General features: G+C 42.7%; 1 protein-coding gene across 3 annotated transcripts in view; it reads left to right on the top strand.

The window, feature by feature from the left end:
- NFX1 (nuclear transcription factor, X-box binding 1) overlaps positions 1–12001 on the top strand; it is an 89991-nt gene that overhangs the window by 63718 nt on the left and 14272 nt on the right. For all 3 annotated transcript variants that reach the window (XM_066256920.1, XM_066256918.1, XM_066256919.1), the window contains exons 14-18: positions 2136–2255; positions 4994–5073; positions 8331–8561; positions 9302–9375; positions 11329–11430. In XM_066256920.1, the coding sequence (XP_066113017.1) occupies positions 2136–2255; positions 4994–5073; positions 8331–8561; positions 9302–9375; positions 11329–11430 (607 nt within the window). The remainder of the gene's footprint in view (positions 1–2135; positions 2256–4993; positions 5074–8330; positions 8562–9301; positions 9376–11328; positions 11431–12001) is intronic.

The raw sequence follows: 12001 nt of genomic DNA, 5'->3' as shown, positions 1-12001 counted from the left end.
TTTAAGACCCCGAGGTCGCCAGCTTGGGCACAGGCTCATCTGGTTTGAGCAAAAAGCTCACCAACTTGGACCCAAAGTCACTGGCTCGAGCAAGGGGTTACTCGGTCTGCTACAGGCCCGCAGTCAAGGCATATACGAGAAAGCAATCAATGAACAACTAAGGTGTCACAACGAAAAACTAATGATTGATGCTTCTCATCTCTCTCCGTTTCTGTCTGTCTGTCCGTATCTATCCCTCTCTCTCTGACTCTCTCTCTGTCTCTGTAAAAAAAAAAAAAAAATTATTGATTGTTCTTGTATTTTGAATGGATCTTTTACCCATACATGATTTCAGTCCATCATACATTGATCATTTGGAAAATAGTTGTTTACTGGCTTATGCTTATCTTTGAAATGTTGGCAAATATTATGTTCTACTATTAAAAACTTAATAACTGCCATCACAAGAGTCTTGGAAAAGTATTAGAAAGTTGTCAAGCTTATAGTGGTAAATATATATTTTCAAAAATTCTGTTTTCATTTGGAAGTTTGAATTTTATCATTGACAAGTCATTTTTCATAAAGTGACAGGTTCACTTTGTTCACTTTTTATAAAATGTCTTCTAAATACCCAAGTCTGTCAGTCATTGTTTCAAGTAAAAATGGTGTTCTGTAAAAAGAGGTTAATTCAGCTCACAACTCAAAACAGCACAATTGTTTAAAACAACCAGAGTTTTTTTGTATACAGCTAAAGTGCTTTATGCAGATTTTCCATTTTGTTCCACAGAATGTTAAAAAGACATGTATTCATGAGGCAAAATTTTTTTCTTTTTTTGCTGCTTCATTAAGGATTTTCTTAAGTGAAACTGATATTTTTTATTTAAGTGCTTGACAGTGAAAAATATAATGATCATAGTTTGATGCTACTGCCCTGATTTGCACTAAGATCACCAACAGTGCAAATGTGAACATGGTAGAAAAAGTAAATAATATCTTAGTATTATTATGAAAACAATTTTGACCTATGGACTTCCTGAAAGGTTCTCAGGGACCCCTAGAGATCAACAGAGCACACTTTTAGATCTGCTGCATTAAAATATTGGCCTAGGTCCTGGCTGGTTGACTTAGTGGATAGAGTGTTGGCCCAGCATGCGGACATCCCAGGTTCGATTCCCAGTCAGGGCACACAGGAGAAGCAACCATCTGTTTCTCCCTCTCCCCCTCTCTCTCTCTTCCTCTCCCACATCCAATGGCTTGATTGGTTCAAGTGTCAGCCCCAGGCACTGAGGATAGCGTGGTTGATTCAAGCATCGGCCTCAGATTAGGATTGTTGGGTGGATCCCAGTTGAGGTGCTTGTAGGAGTCTGTCTCACTATCTTCCCTCCTCTCACTTAAAAAAAAAAAAATTATCCTAAATCAGGGTTTCCCAAAATGTTTTCTCTAAAATACTAGGCTTGCCTCATTTCAAGAAGGAATTGAGCCTGACCAGGTGGTGGTGCAGCGAATAGAGTGTTGACCTGGAATCCCTGAGGACCCAGGTTTGAAACCCCGAGGTCACAGGCTTATCCAGCTTGAGTGCAGGGTCGCTGGCTTGAGCTTGGGATCTTTGACATGAGCCCAAGGGTAGCTGGCTTCAAGCCCAAGGTCGCTGGCTTGAGCAAGGGGTCACTGGCTCAGCTGGAGCCCCTCCCATCCCAGCCCCCTAGTCAAGGCACATATAAGGAAGCAATCGATGAGCAACTAAAGTGTTGCAACTACAAGTTGATCCTTCTCATCTGTCTCCCTTTCTGTCTGCTTCTGTCTCTCTGCCTCTGTCTCTCTCTCTCTTGCTAAAAAAAAATAGCCCATAGATCTGTTGTTTATAAAATGTATATAAAATTGCTATGGGTTCGTGATCTTAGAGTTTGTTATAGGTAAAAATGAAGCACTTCATATCTGTCTGCACTTTTGTCATCAGCTCAGCTTTCAAAAAATAAAAGCTTTTTTTTAAAGTAGCCAATTCTCCTCTAGAATATAAGCCAAAAAAAGAATGTATGAGTGTATGTGTGTGTGTGTGTGTGTGTGTGCGTGTATGTGTGTGTATGTGTGTGTAAAACATGAGTGCACTCACCCCAAACTCATGAAGGGTTATTTTATTTCACTCGCTGCTCCATCAGGTTTTGATGAATTAACCTGCCACTGTGGCGCATCAGTGATCTACCCTCCGGTTCCCTGTGGTACGAGGCCCCCTGAGTGTACCCAAACCTGTGCCAGAATCCATGAATGCGACCACCCAGGTGGGTCCCATTCCCTTGCCTCCACACCTTACAGCCCGTTCACATCATGTCATTTGGGATATTGCCTGACAGTCTTCACTACTATGAGGTCATCCTGTGATGACACCTCTTGCTCCCAAAGTTGCTGAGAGCTGCTTCTGCAAAGGTGGGTCTGTGAGTGGGGCCATCGCTGGGAATCGGAATTGCAGTGCCCTTCATTACGTTACTCTGTGGATGTCAGGCACACCTGAAAGGCTGGAAGAAACCCTTCTTGGTCTTGTCTTTCAGGGACATTTTTTCCTTCTTCATTACCTCCACTTTTGTTGCATATTTCAAAGTTGAGCATCTTTTTACAAAATTAGAAGTAACTTGGGTTTTGTTGCTATAGAAGCAAAATATGTTTATTATATAAAAAGAAAAAATAGGGATAAAGTTCAAAGATTGAAATATTTATGTCATCTTTTAGGAATTAAAATTAACATGTATTTTTGGGGACCTTTTTTTTCATGGGCAGAAATATACATTTGCACTTTTTGTTTCTAAAATAACGGTGGGAGTCTACTGAACTTACTCATTTTGACTAGCATTTTTTTTCTCAATGTAATTTTAGCCTTTCTCCTTATAATGAATATTTTTATGAATAGATTTTTCTTTTTGTAAATTGAATTTATTGGGGTGTCATTGGTTAATAATATTACATAAGTTTCAGGTATACCATTCTATAATACATCATCTACAAGTAGTTTTTCGATGGCAGTAGAGTGTTCTGTTGTATAGATGGACCATGACTTACTCAATCATGTTACTAGACAATTAAGTTGTTTCCAGTTTTTCTCTGATGGTCTCCTGTAGGCACCAGGCCAAAAGCTACTTATTATCACCCATTTTTTCATATCTGTCCAGTCCAGTATCTGGCTTTCCGATGGGACTGTATGAAGCCCATCATTTCATTTTACTAAGTCCCACAGGCAAACCTGAAATTACTCAAATCACCAGATTTGATACAGTAAGTCTGGACATCTGATTCAGACTGAAAAATCGGCAACTAGCTATCAATTTTGAAGTTAATAGAGTAAAACAATTCAGTAGATTATTTATGAAATGAAAAGGTCCTTCCCTGGGGACCTTAAGATGGCCTTCCCAGCCTAGTTTGCAAGCCCCTGCTGTGGTGTTCACACCAGCATGAAGTAAATGCTGAAGCCAGTACTCACCCACTTTCTCCTTCACACTCATTTGTATGTTACAGATGAAGTCCAAATCCTGCTGGTTAATGTCCACAGTATAAGCTTAACCATTTGTGAGTTTTGTTTCAGCCTGCTTTTCAGCATTCATTTAACTTTTTCTTTAGTGTTTGTTATATATATAGTATGGTGTCAGACACAGAGGGAAGAAAAAATAGCCCATGATCTTGAGGTTCTTATGTTTGCCCTATGGAGAAGAGGATGTTAATAAAGCACACATGCCCTGGCCGGTTGGCTCAGCGGTAGAGCGTCCGCCTGGCGTGCGGGGGACCCGGGTTCGATTCCCGGCCAGGGCACATAGGAGAAGCGCCCATTTGCTTCTCCACCCCCCCCTTCCTCTCTCTCTCTCTCTTCCCCTCCCGCAGCCAAGGCTCCATTGGAGCAAAGATGGCCCAGGCGCTGGGGATGGCTCCTTAGCCTCTGCCCCAGGCGCTAGAGTGGCTCTGGTCACGGCAGAGCATTGCCCCCTGGTGGGCAGAGCATTGCCCCTGGTGGGCGTGCCAGGTGGATCCCGGTCGGGCGCATGCGGGAGTCTGTCTGACTGCCTCCCCGTTTCCAGCTTCAGAAAAATACAAATAAATAAATAAAGCACACATGACACAACCCACCATTACATAAAGTTGGGCCAGATAACATGGCAACAAGCCATCTGCGTAAGAACTAAGACATCAGGGAGTGTAAGAGCACAGGGCAGGGTGTGGTCAGCTAAGGAAGGCTTTGTTGTAGGACATGAATTTGGATGACTGCCTCTTAAGGGCAGCAAGGAAATGGAAAGGAGTAGGCAGAAGCATGTTAGATGGATGAATAACAAATATGTCTGAGCAGAATTGAGGAGCTGCTGTGTAGGATAGGACTGAAAGAATGGCTGAGTAGAATGGACACCATGCAGCTGTGCCATAGGAAATAGGGCAGGAAAGCTAGCTGCCTCCTCCTCTGCTTCTGTGTTTGCACGTCTTTTCCCCTCATGCTTATCTCACTCGTGCTCATTCTTCAGTACTTGAACGTAAAGCCAGCTACTTTTAGCTTTCCTGTGACCATTTTTAAAAGTACTATTAAGTTTAAAAGTTCCCTGTCATGCCCGACCAGGTGGTGGTGCAGTGGATAGAGCATCAGACTGGGACATGGAGGACCCAGGTTTGAAACCCCGAAGTTGCCAGCTTGAGCACAGGTTCATGCAGCCTGAGCATGGGGGCGTTGGCTTGAACCTGGGATCATAGATGTGACCCCATTGGTCACTAGCTTGAGCCCAAAGATCACTGGCTTGAGCAAGGGGTCACTCGCTCTGCTATAACCCCCGCCCCCGGTCAAGGCACATATGAGAAAGCAATCAGTGAACAATTAGGTACCGCAATGAAGAATTGATGCTTCTTGTCTCTCTCCCTTCCTGTCTGTCTGTTCCTCTTCTGACTCTGTCTCTGTCAAAAAAAAAAAGTTCCCTGTCATGACATTATGACATGTATAATAGTTTATGTGGCTTCATTTACACATTATTCCTGATTTTACCTTTCTTTTCTACAGTGTATCATTCTTGTCATAGTGAAGAAAAGTGTCCTCCTTGTACTTTCCTAACTCAGAAATGGTGTATGGGCAAACATGAGGTAAGTTTTCCCCTCATGTTTATTATGCCAGAGATTTATTTTTATTGAATTATGTTAAGTTGTTAGTTGTTTCTCAAAGTTAATACTCCCAAGAAGCAGAGGTTTACTGTTGACATTCTTTTTTTTAAATTAAAGTATAGTTTGCATAAAATAAAATTTACCCTTTTTAATGTAATGGTATGTGAGTTCTGACAAGAGCACTTATCCAGTCATGTAACCACCACCACAATCAAGGTGTAGAACAGTTTGTTCACCCCCAGGGAACATTCCTTTATGCCCCTCTCGAGGTGTTCTCCCCCGACCTCCAGGCCCTGGCAACCAGTGATCTATTGTCTGCTCTAGTAGTTTTGCCTTTTCCAGAATGTCACATAAATGAAGTCATTCAGTAGGTAGCATTTTGAGTCTACTCTGTCATTTTTAATGTGGTTATAATAAGTGAAATTTAGCCAGTTGGCCTTGAGAACATGAGCTATTTTCTGAGGCAATTTCTAGGTTAATCAGCATGGGGAGAAGTTATTAGCCTGAGAAAAGGTGTTACAGAGAAAGCATCCCAGGAGAGGGGTGGGCATTCCACCAGTAGCCACTGTGTTTTTTCTCTGCGCACCTTCCCATCCTGACTGCTGGACCCAAACGCCTTCCTCCAGGCTCACTTGCCCTGCCTCATTGCTACTACTGTGAAGGACATTCATCCTTGTACCTGCCCAAGCTATATTTGGAACTATTGGCCAAAGGCTCTTTGAACACTTTTTTTAAATGTTTATTTTTAAAAAGGCATATTCATTGTAGACAGTTAAGAAAATACAATTCTAGGCCCTAGCCAGGTAGCTCAGTTGGTCAAAGCATCATCCTGATACCCCAAAGTTGCTGGTTCAATCCTCATTCAGGGCACATACAAGAAACAACCACAGAATGCATGAATAGGTGGAACAACAAATTGATGTTTCTCTTTATCTCTCTTTCTGTCTTTCTCTCACTCTCTCCTCCTCCCTCCCCCCTTTCTTCCTCTCTCTCTCTTTCTAAAAATCAATCAATTTTTTATTTTTTTTTTATTTTTTTTTTATTTTTTTTTTTTCATTTTTTTCATTTTTCTGAAGCTGGAAACGGGGAGAGACAGTCAGACAGACTCCCGCATGCGCCCGACCGGGATCCACCCGGCACGCCCACCAGGGGCGATGCTCTGCCCACCAGGGGGCGATGCTCTGCCCATCCTGGGCGTCGCCATATTGCGACCAGAGCCACTCTAGCACCTGAGGCAGAGGCCACAGAGCCATCCCCAGCGCCCGGGCCATCTCTGCTCCAATGGAGCCTTGGCTGCGGGAGGGGAAGAGAGAGACAGAGAGGAAAGCACGGCGGAGGGGTGGAGAAGCAAATGGGCACTTCTCCTGTGTGCCCTGGCCGGGAATCGAACCCGGGTCCTCCGCACGCTAGGCCGACGCTCTACCGCTGAGCCAACCGGCCAGGGCTCAATCAATTTTTTAAAAAAGAAAATAAGGTTTTGCTACCCAGAAGGAAATACTCTTAACTTTCTGGTGTATAGACTACCAGTCCTGTATGATACACACTTTCTCCTACTTTATTAAAATTATACTGTTTTGTAACTTGCTTTTTTTATTTCATAGCATGTTGGCCAACATTTCTTGGAACTCTTCACATTTATGACAACATACTTTCAGTATTCTTATCTTGACAGATATATTTTTCTCCACTTATTTCCTGTGAGTGGTTCTCAAGTCATAGTCCTTAATATTTATTATTATTTTTTTATAAGTCTTACTTCCTCTGAGAGTAACCACTCTTAAGACATCCATGTCTTCCCTGACCTGTGGTGGCACAGTGGATAAAGCGTCGACCTAGAAATGCTGAGGTCGCCGGTTCAAAACCCTGGGCTTGCCTGGTCAAGGCACATATGGGAGTTGATGCTTCCAGCTCCTCCCCCCTTATCTCTCTCTGTCTCTCCTCCCTCTCTCTCTCTCTCTCTCTCTCTCTCTCACTCTCTCTCTCTCTCACTCTCTCTCTCTCTCTCTCTCTCTCTCCCTCTCCTCTCTAAAATGAATAAATAAAAATAAAAGAAATTAAAAAAAAAAGACATCCATGTCTTACTGTCTTTGTGTTGATGGCTTATTCAGACTTTATTCAACAAGTAAATGAATAAATAAAAATAAAAGAAATTAAAAAAAAAAAGACATCCATGTCTTACTGTCTTTGTGTTGATGGCTTATTCAGACTTTATTCAACAAGTATTTATTGTGTGCCTACAGTGTGCTAGGTAAAGGCTAGGTTCAAGTGATTCATAAATGAACAAGACAGTGTGATCTCTGCCCTTGTGAAGTGTAAGTACAAAGTACTGAAGTAGATAGAAGGGCCTTACCCTTCCTTATAGAGGAAGTACCATCCTAAAGGATAATGAGATTATAGCCAAGTCGGGAGGGATTAACAGAGGACAGCATGTGCAAAAATTATATCCAGCACCCTGATAAAAGAGTAGGTAAATGTTTAATGATGGAAACTACAATATATCAAATTACTGATTACAGAGTGCTACAAGCATGTACATCCTAGACTTTGGAGGCCTTTTCAAGAGTAAAAGTTATGCTTGACTAGGTGGTGGCACAGCAGATAGAGCATCAGCATGGGACGCAGTGACCCAGGTCCAAAACCCCGAGGTTGCTGTCTTGAGTGCAGGCTTACCAGCTTGAACACAGGGTTGCCAGCTTGAGCCCAAATGTTGCTGACTTGAGCCGAGGTCACTGGCTTGAGCAAGGGGTCACTGGCTCTGCTGGAGCCCTCCTGTCAAGGCACATATGAGAAGCAATCAATGAACAACTAAAGTGACGCAACTATAAGTTGATGCGTATCATCTCTCTTCCTGCCTGTCTCTCTTTCTCTCTCTCAAAAAAGAAAAGAAAAGAAAGAAAGCAAGAAAGAAGAAAAAGATTGTTTCATCCTCCCATTCGATCATAGCATTTTCAGATAAATCCTCAGTGATGTGGTTTTACGTGCTTGTTACCCACCTTGGGAAGTTTATGTACCAAGTCACATTTGGCTGTTACCACAAATCTTTTTGGATTCTAATAAGCATTATGAAATAAGATTTAGATTTGTTTTCTTTTTAAACTAACTTTTTAAACTTTGAAAATTAGCCTTTCAGATAAAAATAACTTTAAAAACTATTCTTTTTGAAAGTTTAGAAATGTTTAGATAGGAAGTTAAAAGTCACCCCAGATCTGACATGGAGATGATACTTCTGTTTCTCCTAGTTACGAAGTAACATCCCATGTCATCTGATTGATATCTCTTGTGGATTGCCCTGCAATGCTGCTCTACCGTGTGGGATGCACAAGTGTCAGAGACTTTGTCACAAAGGAGAGTGTCTTGTGGATGAGGCCTGCAGGCAGCCCTGCACCACCCCCAGAGCTGACTGTGGCCACCCATGTATGGCACCCTGCCACCTCACCTCACCCTGCCCTGTGACAGCTTGCAAAGCCAAGGTGAGTATTCCTGGCTGCAGGTGGGGCAGTGACTGGAGTCTGGGGCTGCTAGTGAGTGCAGAACTGTCTGCAGCAGTGCCTGGACATGCCTCCTAATCAGAAGTCATTGATTGTAAGGAATTGCAAGTTAAATTGGCAAGAGAAAGGTAGAATAAATTGTATAGATTTCTGTTGGCCCAGCTGGAGAGAGCCTTCTAATATAAAACATGTATTTTGTGCAAGATGTTGTACTAGGTCCTGGGGCTACACCAGTGAACAGGAGGCACATAGTCCCTTCCATTAGATGGGACAGATACTAATTAATAACTCAGATAATTAATTATGACTGTGATAAGTGTCATAAAGGAGTATTACACTCTTGTAGAAGGAGCTGTGAGAGTTTATGAAAAGGGGACTAATATGGTCTAAGAGATTAAGAACGGCGTCCCCAAGGAGATCAGAGCAGCAGGATGAGGTGGACTTGGTTAGGTCTTGGCTGGTTGGTTCATATATGTACCTGTGGTTCAGTGGTGAGCTGTCCTTTCAGGTGGGATTCAGAGGAGTAAATCTCAGTAAAGGTCATGTCAGCTACCCGTAGTCAGTTTGCATGTGTGGTTAACTTCCTCCATCCTGGAGGGCAGCCACTCACTTTATGGCTATTCTCTGCCGTGGTTTGATTTGAGAGAGGCTTTAAAAGAGAAAGCTGGTTATTTGCTTGGTTTCCATGAGCTAAAAGGTGCTCCATGTACATCTTACTTCAGATTGAGCTGCAGTGTGAATGTGGACGAAGAAAAGAGATCATGATTTGCTCTGAAGCATCCAGTACTTATCAAAGGTTAGTGCTAACTAACTGTTAACAATTAGTGGATCTGGGTAAAGGGTATGCATGTGTTTATTATAGGATTCTTGTCACTTCTATAAAAGCTAGAAAGTTTTTTAAATAAATTTTCTTTTTAAAAAAAATTTTTTTTTTCTTGAATTTTGTTTTTCTGGTTCAAAGAAGAGGTACTGCTGACATGGACACAGTACAATATATAGCTGATGTACTATAGAATTGTACACCTGAAACCTGTATAACTTTATTAACCAATGTCACCCCAATAAAAAGGAAGAAAAAAATAGCCTGACCTGTGAAAGCATCGACCTGGAATGCTGAGTTCCCCAGTTCAAAACCCTGGGCTTTCTCATGATGGAATGACAGGGCCTGGTGGCTGGAATGTGACTTGATCAGGCCTAGTGCTGGACTGACTCCCCTGAGGTCATAGTCTGGGATATGGCTCTCCCTGATGTGGAAAGAGTCCCCAACCAGTTTTTTGAAATTAAAATTCAGTCCTGGGGGAAAAAAAAATAAAACAAAAACAACCCCAGGCTTGCCCAGTCAAGGCACATGTGAGAAGCAACTAGTATGAGTTGCTGCTTCCCGCTCCTTGCCACCCCCATCCTCTCTCTAAAGATCAATAAATAAAACCTTCAAAAAAAGAAGAAAATTAACTTAATTTTTATAAAAGCAAAGAAAAGGTACTGCTTTAAGTACCTTTCCTTCCTGAACTTTAATTTGTTTTCTATTTTTTTGAGAGAGAGACAGCAAGGGAGAGAGAAGGTGAGCAGTATCAACTCCTTGTTGCTTTTACTTTTAGTTGTACGTTGACCCAAGGTCATACCAGTGTCCCCTTGCTCAAGCCACACGATCCCAAAACTCACCAGCCTGAACCCAAAGGTCGCTGGCTTTGAGCTAGTGACCCTAGGGTTCCAGGTTAACACTATATCCACTGTGCCACCACCAGTAGGGCTCTACTTTAATTTGTAAAGAAACCTTTCTTCTCCTCTCCCTTTTGGTCTTATTGCACTGTGAGATCAGAAGGGAAGATGTCCTGAAGTTGCGGGAACTGCTTTAATGCCCTACCAATTGTGGTAGCACAGCTAGGACCAAATCCTGTGCTCCTTCCCCTCCTGTGGGGGTTTCTTACTTTGCGTGCAGCCTCCTGAAATCTTGGGGCCCATGTTTTCACACAGGGATCTGTGTACAGAGATGGAGGTGTTAGGGATGGGTGGTTGTGTGTATCTAATTAGATGCAGAGATATGCCATGGAGTTACGACTTTAGGAGTATGCAGACATCAGAGTGGCTGATGAATACCCTCAGAGTGCCAGCCATTGGCCTGGATGTTGAAGGGGTACTGAGGAGTGGATTACCTCATTGCTTCCTGTGGCACTGGCTGCTTTTAGAATCTAATTGAAGACCCTGGCCAGTGGTTCAGTGGATAGAGCATCAACCTGGCATTTAGATATCCCAGGTTTGATACCCAGTCAGGGCCCACAGGAGAAGTGACCATCTGCTCTCCCCCCCCCACCCTTTTATCCCTCTTTCTGTCCCACAGCTAGTGGCTCAATTTGTTCAAGCATGGCCTTGGGCACTGAGGATAGCTCTGTTGGAGCTCATCAGCCTCAGATGCTAAAAATGGCTCGGTACTCAAGTATTGGCCCTAGACTGACTGGGTTGCCGGGTGGATCCCAGTCAGGGCGCATGCAGGAGTCTTCCTCACCATCTCCCCTTCTCTCAACAACAACAACAACAAAACAAAAAAAACAAAAAAAGGAATCTAATTGAGATGTGACATAAGCATAAGTAGTTTATGTAAGTAGGTAAAAGTTTATATAGATGGGCTTTTGAGGACACACAAATTGTTGAGTTGTAGATATGCCTTGGAAGAAGTCTTCTGTTTACCTAGTATAATGAGGTTCTTATGAAACTGCAATGCCTTTTCTTGCCTCTCTTTTATATACTTCAGAATAGCAGCTATTTCCATGGCCTCTAAAATAACAGACATGCAGCTTGGAGATTCAGTAGAGATCGGCAGGTTAATTACTAAGAAGGAAATTCACCAAACCAGGTAATTTTAAAAATGTATGGATGGCTATGCCTTCTTTCTCCGATTAGGCTTAATTTCCAGAGGGAAGGAACGGTCCATTTTTCTTGGTCCCCCATAGTAAAGCCTAGTACACACAGTAGGTGTTCAACAAACATTTGATACTCAGAGTCACACACAAAATAAAAAAATAATTAAAAAAACAATCACACCCAGTCCATTCCAATGAATTCTGCTCAGGGTATAGCTGAGACTAGAGGAGACTTTTCCAGGCCTCATTCCAGCTAGTAGCCGGAGGAAGCAGAGGCCTAGAGATGGCCAGCCCATCCATTGGAGAACAGAGTGGTAGTTGTCAGAGGAGCACTGGGAGTATTTTAGGTGCTGAGCAGGCAGGGCACACTCTGAGGCCCTTCTGAGGATTCCTAGACTTTCCTAACCCAGAGTCCTGCCCACTGTCCTTGAGAGGGGACTCCCTCATCCTGCTATCCTCTGGCCTAGAGTCTGCTCTATTTCTAGGTTGACTATCTAAGAACTTATTACTATATAGAAAACGTGAAACCTGTTCCCTGACTTCATTTTTTTTCTTTTGCTTCTC

Source organism: Saccopteryx bilineata, chromosome 2, assembly GCF_036850765.1.
Source record: "Saccopteryx bilineata isolate mSacBil1 chromosome 2, mSacBil1_pri_phased_curated, whole genome shotgun sequence".
Taxonomy (NCBI): domain Eukaryota; kingdom Metazoa; phylum Chordata; class Mammalia; order Chiroptera; family Emballonuridae; genus Saccopteryx; species Saccopteryx bilineata.
The sequence above is the reverse complement of the archived record's forward strand: the minus strand, read 5'-3'. Positions and strand labels throughout refer to the sequence as shown.